Here is a 21,864-nt window from a genome sequence, read left to right on the forward strand (position 1 = left end):
CTCGGGAGGAAGTGGTGCAGGCACCACCGGCCACCTTGCAGCCCGCCGCCCCCGTGCACCACGGACCGCCGGCCCACCTGTGGACGCTGCCGGAATACATCGACCTCGTCAGCAACGACGACGACACCGGCGGCCAGTTAAGACGGCGACGGCCACAACATCGACAGACGTGGTAGGAGCGCGCGGGAGGCGTTTTTTTGGTTTTATGTTAATTATGAACTGGGCTGTTTAAGTGGACTGATAAACTGGCCGTTTTGTGGCCGTAATCTCTATAAATATGTTTATGTTTTTTTAACTGCGTTTATTTACTTTTTTAGTCATTTCATTTAAGTTTTTAAATTTTTTTATTCACGTCCACTCCGGACAGGTTTTTAGATGTGGCCGCGCGTTGGGCGCACCCACAACCCATCAGACGACATAAACGAATCCATCGGCGTCTTAAAAAGACAAAATCTGATCAAACCAGACGTCCGTTTGGGGTCGCGCGGTGGAGTTGGCCCGATGGCTGCGATGGGGATGGGATACCATGCCATGGAGGGCGAGCCGCTGACCATGTAATGCACGTGTCGGCACGTCCACCATTTTCTGTTCTTTTCCTATTTTAATGCAGCAGCTGGGTATGTACAGATCAGTTCAATTCAATCCAATCCATTTCCCGTCTCTCTCTATCTGTCTATGGCCCACACCCCTGCCCCGCCGGAAAACGAAATCCACGTCGCCCGCGCGCGGCCGCCGACGTAAAGCCGCCCTCCGCCGCACACGCTCTCCTCTTCCGTGACGCCCACCCGATGGATCCCTCGCCCGATCCGCTCGCCGCCTCCGCCCCATTCCCCACCATCCCCGCCGCCACCCACAGGTCGCGGGTCGCCCGCCCGCGGCGCCAGGCCGCCCCCTTTCGTTCCGACCACCCCGGAGCCTCCTGCTCCCCCAGCCGGCGCCTCGGCGGCGATCTCTCGAGCTTCGCTGCGGGCGCTGGCTCGCGACCGAGCACCGCAGGCGGATCACGCCCCTCGGCCTTCGTCTTCGGCGCGGAAACGTCTAGCCGCGCCGTCGCGGAGGATCCGGCGTCGGCGGGCTCATGGGGTTCTTCCCGTGGCGCTAATTTTGTTTTTGGGAGTGGCGTCTCGGCGAGATCGGAGATGAAGAGAAGCTCCTCGGTTAGATCCGGTGCTGCCTCGTTGTGCAGCCTCTCTACAGCAGCCGATGAGCTTGTACAAGATGATTCTTCCGGCAAGCAAAGAGATGACCGTGCTCACGTTTCTAGAGGAAATGATTCCGTGCTGGAGATAAATTCTCGGGGTACTTTTGGTGCCTCGGAAAGCAATTTGAAGTCACATGAGGTTTTTCGTCCGAGCATTCTTCATGGTGTTGCCAAGCAGCGCGATGAAGGGCGTAGCATGCTCTCTCAGACGGTAGGGTGCAAGAGTACGGAAATAAATTCATCATTAGTTGGTCAAGTGGTCAATGCAACAAAATGTACTGACAGGAATGACTCCATGGAAGTCCCCGTGGACTGTGGTAACTCATCCGTAGGAGATTCTGTCGGTAAAGTTTACTTCGCAAAGGATGGAAGCAAACTTTCTGCAACTGGTGTTAATGTCAAACATGATTTGTTTGTTTTCGGGGGACCTGCTAGTGCTCAACATAGTCTGTTCGCTGCAAATACAGAGCAAAGTAATTTCAAGAAGTTGGATTCATCTGATAAAGAGGAGGTAGCATGCAGTTCTGAACAACTTGGTCTTTCAGAACATTCCAGACCTTGTCAAGTCCATGAAACAGAAAAAGCCTCGAAAACTGCACCTTTTAGCATTGGAGCTCAAGATGACATTGTGAAGGCTTCTTTCACAAAGTTGCCTGATGGTATGCAAACACAAGTAGGTGCAGCATCTGGACTTGGTGAATGTCGATCTTTCGATGAGAGATCATTTACTCTACAGGACCACAATTCAGCATCTGGAGACAAGGGAGTGATTAAGGCTATGAGCATGAATAGAAGGGCAGTTAAACCAAAGAAGTTTTCCTCAACCCGTCAGGTTTCTTCATTGCGGAATGTCCTTGCAGCTGACAGTTTTTCTGGAAAAGTGACTCCGGAAACAAACTTTAGTATGGAACAATCTGGAAAAGTTGGCCTCAGGTTAGAGGGTTCTGTTAACAGTGGCCCAGAGGTAGCTGATGCTACGCAAACAGCAGAAAGTAGCCATGATGGAACTGGGCTTACTTTTGCAGCAAACTTGGAAAGTTGTGGTAACTCTGACTTAATATTTGCTTCATCTACTTTCGATCGAAGTAATTTGGGCTCACAAAGACAACAGAATAGAAGTTCTGAAGGAATGACGACTCATACTAACTTTGTTCAAAGCCTTCCTACATCTGCCATTAGTTTTGCACACACAAAAGTTTCAGCAAGCCAGCCAGACACAGTTTTAGCGCCTCAATGGACCGAATACAGCAAAGCAGAATCTACAGTAGTAACATGTCCAAAAACAGGAAACTTTAGATATCAGGAGGATTGTGAAACTTGGCGTATAAGGTGTCTACACAACCTTTCATATTTTGTTACAGGCGTATTTATGAACTTACATACTATGTTTAATGACTTGTGCCTGCACAGTTGCAAATGTCACAGTTATATCAACTATATCTTCTGAAATAGGCAAATAGCACAAAATATGATTATTTTTTTGTGGACAGTGGACACCAGTTTAATATCTGCAGTAATCTGAAAGCAAACTTTGAAAGGATTGCAACTGTGCTTGAACTTCCATAACAGAAGAAAATTAGAACTTCCTTAACAGAAAGAAAATTATCTCCAACCAAGAACCAACGTGATGTATCTCAGTCAATCAAAATTCAGTTATTTGTTCCTCTGTTAGCCTTTTGCCTTTTTCTCACACCCGCTCCTCATGCTATGTAATCAAGTTTATGCTTATGGATCATGTGCTGTGTTTGATAATTCTGGAGTTTGCTGGCTTAGAATTAATTCCCACGAGTGGTAGTTTATGAAATATCAACAGTTAAAACTGAAATATGTTGAGCTTTGGTTTGATTTGAATAAGGGGATTAGAGTTTCTTTTTTGTTGCTTTAACTGTATATTTGGTGCATTTTAAGCTTAATTGTTTATTCTGCACCAGGGGGAACCAAGCTTATGCTGCAGGACAGTTAGCTAAGGCGGAGGAATGCTATACCCATGGGATTAATTCTGTTTCTCAAAATCAAGCTTCTCAGAAAGCATTAATGCTGTGCTACAGCAATCGTGCAGCTACCCGGATATCTCTCGGTAGGATGAGAGATGCCCTCTCTGATTGTCAGAAAGCTACTGAAATTGATTCCAGCTTTCTCAAGGCACAAGTCAGAGCTGCCAAGTAAGATGAATACCTAGGGCTGTTACATTGACAAATCACCGATTTGTGAACTTTCACATATATACAGTTTTTCTTTAAACAATTGGAATTTGCATCATAATTCTTAAACTTTTTATTTGGTGAAGGGGAGCCTTGGCGCAGTGGTAAAGCTGCTGCCTTGTGACCATGAGGTCACGGGTTCAAGTCCTGGAAACAGCCTCTTGCAGAAATGTAGGGAAAGGCTGCGTACAATAGACCCAAAGTGGTCGGACCCTTCCCCAGACCCTGCGCAAGCGGGAGCTACATGCACTGGGGCTGCCCTTTATTTGGTGAAGGAGAAAAAACTAGATATTGTTCTTAAGGAAATATCCAATTCAATTGTTTTTTTCTTAGGAATTTCAGATCTCAGAGGAAAGAAACATTTCATGTTTTGTAGTTAAATGATACCTAGGGCTGAGTACTGCCTGAACATGCCTAACTCTACTCCTTGTTGTTTGTGTACATTCAGTTGACATTGGTTTGCAAAGTGTTAATAGTCTTGTTAATTCGAACTCCATAACTTAATGTGGTTACTTGATGTTAGGAGTTAGTAGTGGATGTAATTGGTCATAAGTGTCTTGCCCTTGTTATATAACTTGTATAATATTGCTGAATATATGATCTAATCAATATGCTCGGCTAATTGTGTATAGTTGTCTACTTGCTCTGGGGGATGTCGACGAAGCACAAAAGGGTTTTGAAATCTGTTTGAAGTCTAATCATGCGGCAAGCTTGGATCGTAAAGTCATAGAAGAGGCTTCTGATGGTCTACAAAAAGCTCAGGTAGGCTTGTCTCTGGTGCTATACTGTCGTTGTTCATGTTATCATAACTTGAGGAACTGTGGAATCTGTAGAATTAGTCTGTATCCCTTTATGCTACTTTGAGTGAGTTTTGACTTTTGAGTAGAGAACTGCGAAACCAGAAGCATACATGATTTTGAGATTATTTTTTCTCGAATATGATTTTACGAGCTATCGAGGAACCGTATTGCAAAATAACTACTCCTGGGATGCTTATGTTAAGTGCAATTGTTGATTACCATAGTTTAGTAGACTGGTGGCTTCAACTGGAAAGTACTAAAAACTGTATATGTTGTTGGGGGAAATATACAAGAAATTAAGACAAATTCACAGCAGAATTTTAACAAATTTCCAAAGCATAGATGGATTTAAGCTCAAAAGTATCTTGTGTTGAGAATTTGAGGTCTCTGTTACATCAGCCGCTTCCACTTTTCATTCAACTACCCGTAAGCTGTTAAATGGTACTGCTTCTCCTAGAGCTTCACAATTTGTTCCATGTGTCATCCACAACTCCTCTAAGTCTCCATCACAATGAAGCACTCGTACAGCTCCCAACTTGTTGCAGTTCTGCTGAACACACCGGATAAACTGGAATGTATCACATAGCTTAATCTATTTAGAAGATCCGTTGGTAAAAAATGTATTCGTCAATAGTTTCTGATAAAATTTTATGAAGCTATTTCCATTTAGCCCATTACATACATGATAAATATGAAAAAGATGCCTGGTGTTTTTTTTACCTGTCTTCTGCCCCTACGATGCAATGATATGTTTAGTAGATGACTATGAGCAGAAAATACCGTTTAAACACACCTCCCTTTGATTATGACTTACTCTCTCTAATGCCTCGCTGTAGGATCAAATGTATCAACCAGAGGGTGGTGAATGGTAGATTTTAGCAAATTCTTCTGAAATACAAAATACTTCGCTAAATAGAAGAATAACAGGACAACAATACCACAGTTCAGAGGAAATCTAGTAGAAGAACTAGATAAATCACGAGGCAAGCGGCAAACCTACTAGGTAACCATGACTAAAGTAAACCTGCTATCACAGGAGCAGAAGACAAACGAGCTATAGATGCGAGTAAATCTAACAGCCTAAGTACGGACAAAGTCTTCATTGAGAAAACAAAGTACACCACTTCAACGAAAACTTAAGCAGCGGAAAGGTATGAAAGTACTTAGATAACTTTGCAATAATCACAAAGAAAGAAGGAAGAGGAAATTCTTCAAAAATCGGCAGATTACGGAAAGTAAATAGGAGCGAGGAATTAGAACCCGTTGCTCGACAAAGACACAATGATGTGTTTACCCCAGTTCAAACTGCTGGCACAGTTCTACGCCTGGGTTGGAGAGGCTGAGCCACAACTCTGAAGACACACAAGTCTTCGCCTTGTTCTCCTTGAGCTAAGCCCTCGGAACCCACCCAATTACTTGGGGTATCTTGCGGTGATCTCCGGACCGGTAAAAGCTTGTTGTTCGGCAATTCCACACTTTGGACGCGCTTGAACGATTTCTAACCATCTAGAGGATGCACAGTCCTTAAGAGTAACAAGTCAAAGTTAGGTTTGATCAAGTTCTTCGGTGATGCTTAATCACTTGATACTTTTAGGCTCTGTGTGTTTTTTCCTCACTTAGAATTTCTCTCAAATATTTGGGACAAAGGGTTGCAATACTTGTCCCAAATTCACTTGGAGCAGCCAACAACAAATGGTTGGGGTAGGGTGGCTATTTATAGCTGGCGAGCAACCCAAGGGGGCTGAAATGACCGTTTGAGACACTCCCAACGTGCACGTGGCACGTGGCTAACGATATGAATTTCAAACACAAGCGCGCATGGACCGACTTGTGGAACAAGTCATCTAACTCAGTGATGAATTTAACCCAAGTGTCCCAAAGACTTAACTTCGGCACCAAGGCTAAATGACTCACTTTGAAAGAGATTTCTAAGTATTCACTCTCTGAAGAACTCGGTTCGATTGTGCACACACACGAAGACTTGAATCTTACTTTCACTTAGACCACTGCTAATAGTACGTTGCCCTACGACTCAAATGAAGAAAAATAAATTAGTAAACAAAAGTCTTCACAATAACTTTCAATCCTTCAATGGGCATTCTGAAGGCTTCAATGTTCTTACAACATTTTTAGGAGTCATATTCCACGGTTAAACCTAATCCTCAGGGACTTTCACCTCTATATATTCACAAACACATTAGTTTCTTAACTGTTTTGTCATTAATCATCCAAAACCCACAAAGGGGGCACTAGATGCACTTACAATAGCCTACCTATTTTCTTGCTAAATTACTTTCCTTACATTAAATTTGTTTTTGTGTGATGGTTGATTATATGTTTTCTTATTTCCTTTCAGTAATCAATTAAGTATTTTGTTGCATTTCTGTTGTCCTTTTCATAGTGGAATGCCTTATCATAGAATCTTAGATAATAAAGTTTATATGATTCTGCAACCATATATAGCATTTTTTCCAGGAAATATTTGATCAATTTTTTTTGTTACATGGAACTTGATTATTGATGTGAACTATGATGGGTCAAAAGCCACCCGAACCAATTTACTTTTGCAATGGAACTTGATTATCTAATCAGTATGTTGTTGTCATTTGCGGACAGAAAGTATCCACTTTCATGCTTCAATCCAAGGAATATCTTGTTAAAAAGGAATTTGACAAGATACCAAGTGCCTTACAAATGATCACAGATGCTTTGTCCATAAGCATTCATTCAGATAACTTGATGAAAATGAAAGCTGAAGCCCTGTTACTGGTCTGTATTTACGGTAAACTTGTTTTTCCTACATACCATATTGCCAAGTTTTGACTGCTACTGTAGCTAGTAAGTGTATTACTTAACTGTTACTTTAATGGGGCTTGGCAGTTGCGGCGATATGAAGAATTAATTCAGTTTTGTGAAGAAACTCTGCAACTGGCAGAAAGAAATAGTGTGCCTCTGTGTCTTGATGAGCATCTAGAAAACATTAACTTGGACAGCTACGGGTTTTCTGTGAAATCTTGGCGCTATTATCTTATCGCCAAGTCATATTTCTTCATAGGAAAACTTGAAGAGGCTCATCAGTTCTTGAAAAAGTACGAGCAAACAACACCTGCAGAATACAAGTAATATTTTGTGAAGATTTCTATGTCAGTGTTGTATGGTTTTATGTTCTATATGTCACTACTACTCATATGGTTTGCTAAATTTGTGAAAATATTGACTAGGTGCGGGAAGCAGTCTCAACAATCAGTTTCATTACTTTCGAAGACAATCTCTGAACTACTGCGTCTTAAAGTATGTCCATTCTGCCTCTATTATTTCACTTCCATGGATGATTTAGTTGATGACACGTCACAGGCTATCAATTGCATCATCGCAGCCTCACTATCTAAGATATGATGTCCAATACTCCAACTATCCAACATTTTTGTTCTAGAAAAAAAAAACTATCCAGCATTTTGTTTACGGGTTGTCTATGCTGTGTTGGTCTAATCATATGATGTCCCACTATATCCAAATTCTATCTACCATGCATTGTCTTTCGGTCATGTACATACATAATATCCCTGATTCCACAAGTATTGCAAGGATTTTGCACTAGAGGCATGAAATTCTTATTTTCTTCATTTTAGGTTGCTGGGAATGAAGCTTTTCAAGCTGGTAAATATTCAGAGGCTGTGGAACATTATACTGCTGCTTTGTTGAGCAACGCGGAGTCATTACATTTTTCAGCAATCTGTTTTGGCAACCGTGCGGCTGCATACCAAACAATGGGCCAAATTTTAGATGCCATAGCAGATTGTTCGCTAGCTATAGCCCTTGACACTAGCTATTGTAAGGTTGGTGAAAGATCCTCATCTTCTATCAAACTAAAATTTAACCATGCTCTCTATTTTTGTTTAGATTCTGGCCAAAAGTGTCTGTATGATATGGTGTGCTATAAATGTCCTTGTTTATTTCATGAAGTATTTTGGCAGGGCATGCATTTATTCTTGCTAACCCATCTGGTGAACATCTCCCTCCACCTTAAACGTTCTGATGTGCGATGTATTGATTTGGTACTTTTTTGTCTAAGTTGCCCAAAAATAGGTAGATAATAATACTTGATTTTGGATTTGGCTTACTACCACATGGGCATAGGAATGCTCCAATATGTAATGTCCTGCTCTTCATTTTCCTATGCATGACATGCGTATTCTTGGGTTGCATTCAGTGAAACCCGAAGCTTGGAGATCTTTCTGGATTACCATTTACCAGTTATAACCTTGTATGTTTTATGCAAAGTTACTGCTTTCTCCATCCTTTCGATCAGATGAAGTTGACATCACCATTGTAGTAGGGAAAATTTCTTCATATGAATGGTGTGAGCAACTAAGTTAAAAATCTATGTGGTTGCTTGAGTTATTACTGGATTCTTTTGGCTGAACCTTTCACATTGAGTTATATTTTCTATATCCACTGTACATACTGTTTTTATGATGTTGGAAGTTTGACTGGATAAGTCTTGAATAGAGCTGGTTGACTAATTATGTTGTCAAGTAACTTTTAGATAAATTGTAGACCTGTGAGAAGATGTTATCCCAAAGCCTTCTTTGCACACAAAATGGGGGACAAGAGTATGAAATAAGAAAGAACCAAGAAAAACACTCCTAATGTATTGTGTTTTGTAGGTTATTTCTAGAAGGGCTAGTTTGTATGAACTTATAAGGGACTACGATCAGGCAGAAAATGATCTTCGAAGACTAATTTCTCTTCTTGAGGAACAACTACAAGAAAATATGTCCATGCCATCAGAAAAATTAGATAATGTTCGTAACAATCTACACCGAGCCAATCTTAGGCTTTCTGCTTTGGAGCGTGATGCCAGAAAAAGGACATCACTGAATATGTATCTGATATTGTAAGCCTCTGTCCTTATTCTAATTTCGTTTGAAGTAGAACATACACAATCATGTTTTCTACAATGACCTATACTTATGCAATATCTATCCGTGCATCTTTGTGTCTAATTTTGTTGCTGCTGCATCCTTCGACATGTACAATTTGTCCTTCTAAACCTCCATTAATTACAATGCTGTAAATTAATACACCCTCTGTTCACTAATGTAAGACATTTTGGCAGTTTACTTTATACTGCCAACATGTCTTATATTTAGAAAGAGAGGTAGTATTGATTAAGTTGATAGAAGGGCGCTCTGACTTACAACTTATTCCTAAAGTGAAATTATCATTTTACCTATAAGCTCTGCAGCAGTTAGATGAAAATGCTACACTATTATCATGTCATTCATGACATCACCTTGTGCAATGAATGTGTCTTTCTTTCATGTGTGTAGTTATGAAAATCATTTCTGACAGTGGTGAGTAGTCACAGTTTATTTTCCATATTACTGCAAAAAGTGGGGAGTTGGGCATTTAGAATTACATTACATGCATTTGCTCCCTATGGAAAGGAACTTCCGTTGGAAAGCAATGTGGATAGGGCATGTTGGAACATAGTTCCAAAGTTTTGTTCTGCGAAAGTGGGAAGAACTTAGTTACTGAATGTCTCTTCCTGGAAACACACCTGGAATGTCTGACTGAGATCTGCTTTTCCATGCAGAGGAATTGAGCCATCCTGCTCTGCTGTGGATATAAAAAGAGCATACCGCAAAGCAGCATTAAGGCATCATCCAGACAAAGTACTATATTCGATCTTCATGTAGACAAGTATGTCATCTTTCTTGATTTCTTCTGTTCACTAACATTAATTATGGCACAGGCAGGTAATTTTCTCGTGAGAAGTGAAAATATCGATGATACAGTATGGAGCGAAATTGTGAATGCGATCCGCAGAGATGCTGATTATTTGTTCAAAATAATTGGGAAAGCATATGCTATACTTTCGGACCCTACCATGGTAGGTTTCTTGTCATATTCTGGGTGTTTTTGCTCTTGTTAGTGTTTTGTAAGTTTTATCTATTGAAAACTGAATATAGGTTCTTATATTGGCTGATGTTTTCTTTTAATAATGTTCTATGTTGGTTTAGATTGAGTGACATGTCAGATTAGAGCAGTTTTCTATTTTAGTTTATCTTGTTATGATAAAGGCTTGCATTTTCTTTGATATTTCTGAATGAACTTAAACTGTATTTTGTTAATAATCAAGTGTAATCTGAGATTCTCTTTTTTGAAGATCTGAATGTGGAACTATTCAGTGTTATGCATGCCATAGGTATTTGAGAATTTGAAGCTATAAGGCAAGTTAATAACAGTCAGCATGAACATCTGGCACAAGCACATGCTACTAGCTAGTAACAGTAGGACTTCAAGTTGGAACCATGTTAAGTGCCCACCTTTGCAGTGCTAATGTTTTGTGTCGCTTCTGTTGATAATTTCAAGAGACCGCTGTTTACGGCAGTTTCAGCAAAATTAATACTGAAGTATCAATCAATTAACTTAAGAAACTCGAACCTCCAAGGTAAGTTCTTAGAATTCTGTGTGGAGCCGTGGACTCAAAGGAGTCTGTATGGTTTGCCTGGGTGGGAATCTGAACTTGAAAGTGGAATCAAGTTTATGGGGTAAAGTTTTTTAGAGAAAAGGAAAAGTAGAGTTGAGGCTGGCACGAAGTCGAAGAACCATTCAGATATTTCCATCTGCAAAAGTCTGCACAGATGTTAGTATGGAAATCAACATTGTAGTTCTTAGTGGCATTAACATATTCAACTTTTAGTTTATCATGATGATCTACAATGGTTTGGCTAGAGTTTTATTTATTTATTTCTCCAGTATTTTTCTTAATGGAAATTAGTTGGATAGCTTTAATTCTTCATCCATCAAGGCTAGTTTCTGTTTGTTTGATTTCAAAGCAGCAATCATACCTGTTGTTTTCTAATTGTGGTGCCTGATATATATCGTACAGAAGAGCAAATGATGGAACCGGGCACGTGGATTAATGGTACAAGCAGTGCACATGAACATGAGGGCTGCCCTCGGAGCAATCAAAGTGATGTATAGTGTTTGTTTGTACAAAACAGAAGTGGTGATAGGATTTTGTGATAATTATGAAGTGGTACAGTAAAGAAGTATAATGGGGAGTATCTACAAGAATGCTGGTGACCTTATTCATGCTGAATGATTGACTAACGTGAGTTTTGGCATGTCCGGTGCTCCCATTGCGAGGTTTAGACTGCATGAGTACTATGAACCCAGGAAGTTGCAGATCTGGGTCTTCATGGGTGAATCACCGCTGTGAAAGTTTTTCTGCCTGCCAAGTTTCCATTTTGGTGTGCAGGGTGTATACTATATTGGATTACCGCTACCAACTTACCTTTTCATGTAAAGAAGATGTGCATATGCATCTGATGTTGTGCATAGTTTGTTGAAGCAGCTGGAAATGAAATCAGCAACAGAGGAACACTGTAAATACACGAGGTGTGGCAGGAGCACATGATTTGTTTGATTTGTTGATTGTATACTTAGAATGATTTTGCAAGAGGAAGAGGGCAGAGAGTTTTTCCCCTTGAGGTTTACGTTTGTATGTAAAACTGGACCAAACGAGTGATTCTTTTGTTGAAACAAACAAATAAGTTGGCATGGATGAATATTTTGATCTACAACTATTGGCCTGTTGTGCTTTTGGAAGTTCCAAGTTGTATTTTGAAGAATGGTATTATAGCCTGTACGACATTCCCTTCATTCACGAATGTATTTTGGTGTGGAAAAAATGGGCATGAAGCTTCCAGAAGCACGTGAGTATTGCTGAAAGAAAGTGAGCAAGACCATCTTTTTTTAATATTTTGCAAGACTATCTAAATATGCAAAATGAGAGTAATACTTATATAATTTTCTTTCCCACAAAAAGGAAAACTTGTAATTTTCTTAGCAGTAGATTGCACTCAGTTAGCCTCACCAGACGACATTATCGCTTACTGAGACAAGTGTGTGATGTTTTTTCTCATTTTTATTTTCTCGCAAGTCTTAACATTAAATAGATTTGAATATGAAACTGTTTACTTGGCTGGAGTGATTGAAAGTTACAGCGAGCCCGTTTTGGTGAATTAGTTACTTCACACCCTGCGGCTTAGCAAAGTGGGTGGTATTTTCAAGGTTCACTGGAGTATGTTTTATCTTGTCCAGCTGATATAAATATGTACAAGCCTGATATTTGGGATAAGGTTTGTCATGTGTTCATGGTTAAATGTTTACTGTCCTTTAGACAACAGAAATAAAGATCTTCAGGTGATATTGAGTAGCTTCTCAAACCCCATATATTTTGACAAGTTCATGAGAGCAACTTGATTTATCCCAGGGCTCTAGGCCAACCTAAAGGAATCCGAAATACAAAATAAATTAAAATACGAAGGCCATGTTGAAGGTACAATACAACCATATCTGTCTGACAGAGGACCTTGTTGAAAGAGATGGTCCATGTTCCTGACTCCTGACTAGTTAAACATAATTAGCCAGTGGTTTCTGTACTTTCGTGTCCTGCACTTGCAAGGGGCTTGCTGGGCATGCGATCTCGGCATAGCGATCATTATAGCAGGAGAAGAGCCATATCTGGAAGTGTTCTATAGTGTAGCTAGTATTAGTATGCCATGTAAACCACTGTTTTCTTACCATATCTACTCCCTCCGTTCCATAATTTTTGTCGTAGTTTTAGTTCAAAGAGGAGTACCTAGTTGTATTATTGCATGATCAATGGATGGTTTTCAGTTCCAGTAAAATATCAGCCATATAATGACCTCGCTTGTCCTTGGTGTCAAAACCTCTACTCATGTAAAGAGTTTGGTCATTATTTTCCGTATTTGGCAAAACCTTTGAATATGCAGTGGTAAGAGAAAGTGAAAAAAGAAACCATTTTCTTAAAAAAATTACGCGATCCCATGTGGTTCTAGAAGTCTGCAGAGTGGCAACATGTGATCGGCTGTTGAGAGTTTACTTGACAAACTTTTATGAAGCACTTGTTTTCCAAAATCGAGGGCTTAGTTAAATCTATGTAGAGTCAAATTAGGAGGACCCTGTGGCCATGTGCCCTAGCATCTGATCCGCATCTTGCTGGCCGTGCTGGTAGAGCTAAACAAGTGTTCCATTTTGAAAGCACTAAACAAGTACATTCTTGATTCTTGAGCTCTGATTCGGCACCTTACAATAACAAGTTGCTTGCTTTTTTTTTTTCGAACCGGGCTATACCCCTTTCCATTGCAAATGAACGGAAATACAGAGTTCAAAAACATGTCAGGAGGAGGGAAAGAGGTAAAGCGAGTCCGGGCACTGCCAGGAAACCCACTACATTCGCCCGCCATCGAAACGAATGTCATGGGGCGAAAACCTAGCCAGCACCGAATATCCACAGCAAACACCCATAAGTTTTAACTACAGACAGAGACATGAGACATCCACAAAAGAACCAAAACGCCACCACATGATCGTAAGGTCGCCCAGCTCCAGCCAACGAGGTTTTGCAGCCCTTCAATCTCAACAAGTTGCTTGCTTGATTTCCTTGGACTGATACTGGTTTTTAATTTGCACTGATACTGGTTGTTTAATTGGTTTTGCCCTTTTGAAGATGTGGAGAAATTTCTGCGTGACAGAAATACTAGACAGAAAATTTCCAACTATCAGTTTATCACTAAGGTACTAGTAGTACTGACTGACTGCTTTCAACTATTCCTTGGTATACTGCAAGAAAGCAGCCAGCTTTCTTTTGTAGTAAGAGAATATATTCAACATGTGTTTACTGTGAATTACGTACTCATAGACATCTTAATTCTTAGCTCATTTACATCGAGTGTGCTTTAAAAGGTCATCACCTACTCCAAATTCAAAGCTCAGCATCTTTCAGCTACTTATGCCATCTTAATTCTTAGCTCATTGACATCGAGTGTGTGCCTTGTGTCATAGTTGCATGACTAATTCTTGGAGTCTCTGGTATATTCCAAATTATAGACGATGAACGAAAACTAGACATATTTAACCTTTTACCTTTCCCAGTTTTCCAGTGTTCATTCTGAATCTATCATCTGTTTAGCCTGCAGACATACCATTTTAATGGCAGCCGACATAACCATCCACTAATAAAATGGGTAATGATCTCGTGATAAGCAAAACTACCACATGGGACACTACCTTGCACTTGAAGCGAGTTGGAAGTCAAAGTGATCTTGGAATTTGAACTCGTGCACAAAACTAAATCGTATCAACTCTTTTAATTTCTGCAGTGGATTGGCCATTAACTATGTATCCCAGTATCTCAACTCCTTGATAGATGAGAAGTCAATGTCTTCTCTCAGTTTGTTATTCGAGCTAACAGTATATGTGCCCATTTGCCCATGTTCTATAGAACTTAATTACTTCCAATTTTTTCCTGCCAAAATATTATTCACTATACACACACACACACACACACACACACACACACACACACAAACGTATCTTCTCTGAAATGTTCCGGTGTATCACCGACAGGTGGGACTAACCATTGGAAATTACAGTAACCAACATGCACTATTATAATATTTACTTATAAATCCCGAACAAAAAATATTTCAAGATCGGTTCGCAGTGGCAAACGTGGACTTTACTTCTCACAATCTCAGATGCAGAGCATCCCGACCTATGCCTATATATAGGCACCATCTTCCTGTTAGGATCCTCGCACTCCTCCCAACATCTCCGCACTTGCAAATTCAAGTGTTGAGCTAGCAAAGCCTAGTTGCTTAACACGGTAAGCAGTAGATGAGATGAAAAGTCCCTAGCTAGAGCTATCAAGCCTTGTACTACTTTGTTCTCTCCTGCGATTTTTGGCTGTATCGATTAACTAGCTCACTCGTTGCTGATTTTCAGAAGGATTCCATATACACATGGAGTTTCTAGGCTTGCTAGCTCTTGCCATCGCCGCGGTGGTCGGAGTTGTCGCCGGCGAGGACTCAACCTGGAGCAATGGCCGCGCCACGTTCTATGGCGGCAACGACGCGTCAGGGACAATGGGTAAGCGCACAGAAATGAGGTCTAGTTAGGCCAGCCGTTTGAGCTGTTCATCGCCGGTGCATGCTTGCTAACTAATCTTTGTGATATGTGCGTGGTGTGTGCAGGAGGAGCGTGTGGGTACGGCAACATGTTCAGCGCGGGGTACGGGACCAACACGGCGGCGCTGAGCACCGCGCTGTTCAACAACGGGCAGAGCTGCGGCGCGTGCTTTGAGATCCGGTGCGCCGGCAGCGGGAGCTGCCTGCCGGGCTCCGCCGTCGTGACGGCCACCAACCTCTGCCCCGCCAACTACGCACTCCCCAACAACGAGGGCGGGTGGTGCAACCCGCCGCAGTCGCATTTCGACCTCGCTGAGCCTATGTTCACTAAGATCGCCCAGGCCCGTGCCGGCGTCGTGCCCGTCCAGTACAGAAGGTACCCATCGCATTCGCATCGGTGACTTAAGCTCTAACGCGTCTGCCCGTCAGTGCGTCTCGAGCTAACATGTAGTATTTGTTTGCACTTCGTAGGGTGGTGTGTGTCAAGACGGGTGGCATCCGGTTCACCATCACCGGCCACTCCTACTTCAACCTGGTGCTCATCACCAACGTTGCCGGCGCCGGCGACCTGACGGTGGTGTACGTGAAATCTCCTAGCACAGGATGGCTGACCATGAGCCACAACTGGGGCGCCAACTGGCAGAACGGCGCCATGCTCAACGGCCAGCCGCTGTCCTTCCGGGTCACCACCAGCGACGGCCGTACCATCACGTCCAACAACGTGGCGCCCTCCGGTTGGAGCTTCGGCCAGACCTTCGCCGGTAGCCAGTTCTAGCCAGCCGGCGACCACTGCAGAAGTCTCTTTACTTTTACTACTATCTTCGTGTAGAGTGTCAGCGGAGGATGGCTCTGTTTTGAAGCGGTCTCCTCCGAGTAACAAAATCTGCGTCGCCGTGGTGAGGTTACGCACTTCTGGGGTTACCGTTTTTGCTCCCCTCAAGGCGTGCTCACATTAGCCGGTTGGGCGGTTTTACCTTAAGTAGGCGTATTATGCGGAGATCCTTAGGTTTGAGCTCAGAAGATTAAAGCAATGGCTGGCTGTGGTGACGAGCATAATGGCTGGTCACCCGCCCATGGGATCAAACCAACGGTTTATGTATCTTTGCATGCTATAAAACTAATGGAATGTGTTTTGAGAGCTTGAAAGGATTGTTCTACCTTTGCTTGGCCAATTCTTTCATTTGTCATGTCAAGCTTCAAATTTTTTGCAGAGTAGGAACGAATGGCTTCACTTTGATGCCTTCAAATGTCATTCAGCTAACACAAGCGGCCCCGTAGAAGATGAAATAATGTTCTCCCCGCCTAGCCTCCGTCCCAACGGCGCGTCTAACCTCGTAGGATGACGTGTGGAGGTATGTCTTCATCGCATCTCGTGGGATTCGGTCGGATCCAGTCGTCGTTCGTATGCGTCCGTGTGTTTGTCTGCAATCCTTCCAATCTACGATTCTCTTCATCGACGACGGTTGCTGTTCTCGTGAGCTGGTCCTATGCGGCCTTACCACAAGACTTCTCGACTGTCTAGTAAGATTTGCCCGGCTCTGTTAAGGGAGAGGCAATGACGGCGGCGTGCCTTCGGCTCGCTCCAGTAATTGTAACCTTTAACCACCAAAACCAACTTTCATAAAACAAACTAAAGTTTAATTCTTTGAGAAGGTGAATGAATGATAGGCATATACAACTTTTTTTGTTGTGGCATGGGCTCATTTCCATTCAAAATATCTTAGCATTTGCATTCACTTTAAAAGATTGGTAAAGAAAAGACTGGAAAATAGAAAGATTCATTCGAGAAGCTTCTTAGCGATTGGCTTGTGTAACAACCTAGAGTCTTAAACCACATATTTTGGCATAATGAGTTTGTGATAATTTTATTTTGCATTTCCATGTCATCCTGCCATTAAATATTGCACCTCAAATAATTAATATATTTCCGTGCCATCATGCCATTAAATATTTGACCTCAGATAATTAATATGTATATTTCCAAAGAATCAAAAATTTGAGCCTTCTTGCTATTCTTTTAATTGCCCTTTCCAAATTCAATGCAAACCTTTCCATAAATCCTATTCAATTTCAACTCATATTTATGCTTCCAAACTTTGCCCATAATTTTATATTCACTTTTCAAAGCTCCAAAAATTCACAAATTTTGGACATTCCTATCAATACTTCTAGTACAACCAATTTGAATTAAATTAAAATAACTTTGAATTCAAACTCTTCAAAACTTGGTGAAACCTCTTCTATGTGGCTAGGTGTAAATGAAAGACCCCATAGAGAAAGTTTCACATTTTCCCAAGCCCACTAGGTTTTTCTTTTCTTTCCTTTTCTTATTCTCTATTTTTTGTAATTGAGAAAAAGAAAAGAAAAGAAAAGAAAAAAAAAGAAAAAGTAACAGTGATGAGGTTATACCCAAGGAGTAGGCCCAAGGATACACTATAAAAATATACACTTCCGTGATAATACGTGTTTGTCACAGTAGGTCACATTTTCTATCATGCATATACATCATGACGATTTTATGACAAAATCAAGATAGTTATACCTGTGCTGTCGTAGAAGTGTTCCATGACATTACCAAAATTATCATAACGGAAGTGTCCACTTTCATGATGATAAATCACGCGTCATAGAAGTGCTTTCGTCAAGGGTGATCGACACATGGCATCCACCATAACGGGTCGCCGTTAAGCTATCGGGTTCCGGTTTTGATCCGATCACCCGTTAACAGCCCGAACCAATGGCGATTTTCCACGTGTAAAATTCTCAATGGCTAGAGGGACCATGTGTCGGCTCACCATTGGGACAGATGTCATCCACTCATTGGACTGAAGGCGCCTATGATACGTCGACACGTGGAAAGGTAGCGGGCCGGCCCACAGAAAGCCTGTTAATGGCCTGTTCGCATATAGCCCATTTACAGCCCGCTAACTCACGACCTATTACGGCCTACCGGAATTTGGCCCAGTAGCGTCATATGGGCCATCCAATATGATTCCATCCCGTTGTAACTTCTGGCCCATGTATGGCCCATGATGTCTTTCGGCCCATAGTAGGCCCTTTGTAACTTTGGGCCCATTAAAGGCCCGAGATGAAACTGGCCCATAATGAATGGTGTATCGCTTTATACCCATTAACGATCCATTATTCTGTCGGCTATTTCCAGCCCATGTTAACTTTCGGCCTTCTAAGGGCCCATTTATTCTTGGGCCCATTTCTAGAATTCGTTTAGTTACGGTCCATTACCGGCCTGTTCCGCTTGTGGGCCAAATTCAACCAGTGGTTACAGTCGCCCCGTTAACCAATTGGGCTGTTTTCATAGCATCATCAAATACGGCTTATTAACGACCCATTATGGTCGAGCCATAAACAGACATTTTCCACTCTAGCCCGTTTACGGCCCATTTTGCAGACCGTTATTAGTTCACGAATAGTATGACCCATGTTTGGCAAAATGATTATACGACCCGTAGAAGGCCCATTGATCCTACGGCCCGTAGAAGGCCCATGGATCCTACAGCCCGTAGGAGGCCCATGGTCACTACAACAGGTAGCAGGACCATGATTACAACAGTCCGTGTATTGCCATGGTTATTGTGGCCTAGTTATAAAAATAGGTTATTGTGGCCACTAGAAAAATGCGGAAAAAGAACCGTAGTGACTACAAACAAACAACTAAACATGACAATAAGGAAATAAATAAGCAAGCAACTAACGTTAGGCTATTACGACTATTACACATATTACATCCACCGGGCATCAAAGTTCGTCACCAGCAAATATAGGGAACAAAGCAGCATATTACATACACTAGCCGTCTAAATTGGCCACCAGTGCAAATAAACGCGGCAGCAAAACAAGTCCATGACTGAAACAACTTCAGAAGAGTTTAAGAAATATTGTCCTGGGTATCCACCATGCTGGCAATAAGCTTAGCAAGCTTATTAGCTTTGTCCTGTTTGGCGCTAAAATCCTCCAACGCTTGCTGTTGCACTAGAAAGTATGCATCTGAATGCTCCAGGGACTTCTGCAGTCCTTTGGCTTCTTGTCGCAGCACAACTGATCGATGTTTTTCAGCATGTAGTTGAGACTCAAGAAACCAAACTGATTCAGACAATGATTTTGAATAGCTTGTGCCAGCGGTAGTGGCCAGTAACTCGAACACTAAACCAAGACATGACTTTGGGGTTGTCTCACTGTCTTCAAGATAGTTTTCCTTAGTTGTTTTATCAGCTTTGTTGGAGATCAACAAGGGTGTCTCACTATCCTGAACCTTATATGCATTACTTCCTTTACCATTGCTTAATAAGGCACTCTTCCCCAATATTCCGTCAGCATTCTAAAAGAAGAACCAAGCAGACACATAACATGTTTAGCATGTACTAGTATATGAAACTCATTTCGGTGAACTAGTTCATTAGTAAGGTGGACAGGATTAAACTATCAAGTCTTCTATTGCCAAGTAGTACATAATAAAAGCATCAAACAAACATATACCTATGTCCTGTGGTCACTGCATTGTCTTGCCAAATCAAAATAGAGACACGGTTCAAATCATATCAGTTCAATACAAAGCATCACTGAAAGAATACAAAGCATGGGAAACTACACGGCACAACAAGATTTCAGATGGGTACCACATGTCTACATGTACAACAACACTAGTGGCTCTATTGTGATGCTAGTAATATGCATGATATGAGAAGCTAACTGTATACACAATTGAAATTGAAATCAACAGAGCTATTTATAAGAGCAAACCTGTTAAAGAAACATGCGTAAACATACCTGTTGTGCCATTGGAGTTTCGATTGGATTCTTTAATTTAAAAATAAGTTTGTATGAGTAAATAAAGTGATACAAGAGCAAAGCAATATGCACGATAGCAATGGAATCTTAAATGAGAACAATTGTTCTTCAGGTTTAAATACTTGTTCTACATGAACAGAGTACAGTAAGACGCACACATTGTTGGGGAACATATCATGCAATTTCAAAAAATTTCCTACGCTCACGCAAGATCTATCTAGGAGATGCATATCAACGAGAGGGGGAGAGTGTGTCTACGTACCCTCATAGAATGAAAGCGGAAGCGTTTGACAACACGGTTGATGTAGTCGAACTTCTTCTCGTTCTGATTGATCAAGCACCGAACGTACGACACCTCCGAGTTCTGCACACGTTCAGCTCGATGGCATCCCTCGTGTTGGGAAACATAGCATGCAATTTCAAAAAATTTCCTACGCTCATGCAAGATCTATCTAGGAGATTCATAGCAACAAGAGGGGGAGAGTGTGTCCACGTACCCCCAGAGATCGAAAGCGGAAGCATTTGACGATGCGGTTGATGTAGTCGAACGTCTTCTAGATCCGACCGATCAAGCACCGAACGTACGACACCTCCGAGTTCTACACACGTTCAGCTCGATGACATCAGTCGTCCTCTTGATCCAGCAAAGGTGTCGATGAAGAATATGAGTTCCGTCAACATGACGGCATGGTGACGGTGATGGTGAAGTGATCCGCGCAGGGCTTTGCCTAAGCACTACGAAGATATGACAGGAGGCGTAAACTATGGAGGGGGCGCCACACACGGCTAACAATTGTTGGTGTGTGTTCTAGGCGCCCCCTCCCCACGTATATATAGGTGGGAGGGGGAGGGGAGCAGCCATGGGGCACCCAAGTAGGAGGAATCCTACTTGAAGTCCCTCCCAAGCCGCGCGCGCCCCCTGCCATATATAACCAAGGGGGGAAGGAAAGAGGGGGGGAGGGAGGGAAGGAAGTAGCTAATCCACACTTTCCTTGCCCTCCCCTCTTTCCTTCTCCTCCTCATAGGGCCGGCCTCTGTAGGGGCGCACCAGGGCTGGTGTGTTCCCTCACTTGGCCCATAAGGCCCATATCTTTGCCGGTGTTGCCTGAAATTCCTTTCCGGTGACCCGATAAGTACCCGGTACTCTCCGGAACACTTTCGGTGTCCGAATACCATCATCCTATATATCAATCTTTACCTCTCGACCATTTCGAGACTCCTTGTCATGTACATGATCTCATCCGGGACTCTGAACAACATCTGGTCACCAAATCACATAACACATATAATACTAAATCGTCATCGAACGTTAAGCGTGCGGACCCTCACTACAAAAAAAAGACACATCCGTGACATTTTGGGCCGAACAATTTTTTTGTCATACTTATGACACTTCTATGACGATAATTGTGACAAAACACGGTATCATCATAGATGTGGTGGGGTCCTACTTCTATGACAAAAAATCATGACAAAAAATGGGCTTTTCGTCCTGGGCGGGCCGGAGACGCAGCTGCATGACATTCTTTGGGCCGTCCATGACGGAAAAAACCATGGTAGAAGCGAGGGCGAGGAAAATATCAGGGTGTTCCCGGTTACGGTGGGTGGTCGGGGCCGAGCGATGCGCGTTTCTCTCGTACACGCACGCGCGTGGGTGTGAGGCGTTGCGCTCTAACTGAACCCGAGCGAGGCATTGGGCTCTAACTGAACCCGAGCGATTGCACTGCAGGCCACGCGTTACTGAACCCGAGCGATCGATTGATGGCTGTTAGCTGAACCCGATCGATCGATCGATGGCTACTGCTGCTAACTGATGTCGATCGATGCTGCCTCTGGATGAACAGTGAGCG

At 42.3% G+C, this 21,864-nt stretch overlaps 2 protein-coding genes across 3 annotated transcripts; both read left to right on the plus strand.

Annotated features, from left to right (window-relative positions):
* The first annotated feature begins 671 nt into the window (after positions 1 to 671).
* LOC119267982 lies at positions 672 to 11,800 on the plus strand. Of its 2 annotated transcripts, none has more exons than XM_037549457.1 (11): positions 672 to 2,530; positions 3,133 to 3,363; positions 4,035 to 4,164; positions 6,819 to 6,971; positions 7,083 to 7,291; positions 7,424 to 7,493; positions 7,832 to 8,038; positions 8,870 to 9,099; positions 9,802 to 9,880; positions 9,961 to 10,098; positions 11,101 to 11,800. In XM_037549457.1, exons 1-11 carry the CDS (start codon positions 789 to 791, stop codon positions 11,110 to 11,112), a joined length of 3,201 nt encoding a protein of 1,066 aa, XP_037405354.1. In that variant the 5' UTR covers positions 672 to 788; the 3' UTR covers positions 11,113 to 11,800. The 2 variants fall into 2 exon arrangements, with proteins under 2 accessions (XP_037405354.1, XP_037405353.1); XM_037549456.1 differs by having other exon boundaries at positions 673 to 2,530; positions 7,083 to 7,321.
* A 3,040-nt stretch (positions 11,801 to 14,840) lies between these two features.
* Positions 14,841 to 16,349, plus strand: LOC119267983 (expansin-A11-like). The gene is made up of 4 exons (XM_037549458.1): positions 14,841 to 14,907; positions 15,027 to 15,170; positions 15,275 to 15,584; positions 15,680 to 16,349. Exons 2-4 carry the CDS (start codon positions 15,044 to 15,046, stop codon positions 15,981 to 15,983), a joined length of 741 nt encoding a protein of 246 aa, XP_037405355.1. The 5' UTR covers positions 14,841 to 14,907; positions 15,027 to 15,043; the 3' UTR covers positions 15,984 to 16,349.
* Positions 16,350 to 21,864: the final 5,515 nt, after the last annotated feature.

The sequence above is a fragment of the Triticum dicoccoides genome, chromosome 3A, assembly GCF_002162155.2.
Source record: "Triticum dicoccoides isolate Atlit2015 ecotype Zavitan chromosome 3A, WEW_v2.0, whole genome shotgun sequence".
Taxonomy (NCBI): Eukaryota; Viridiplantae; Streptophyta; class Magnoliopsida; order Poales; family Poaceae; genus Triticum; species Triticum dicoccoides.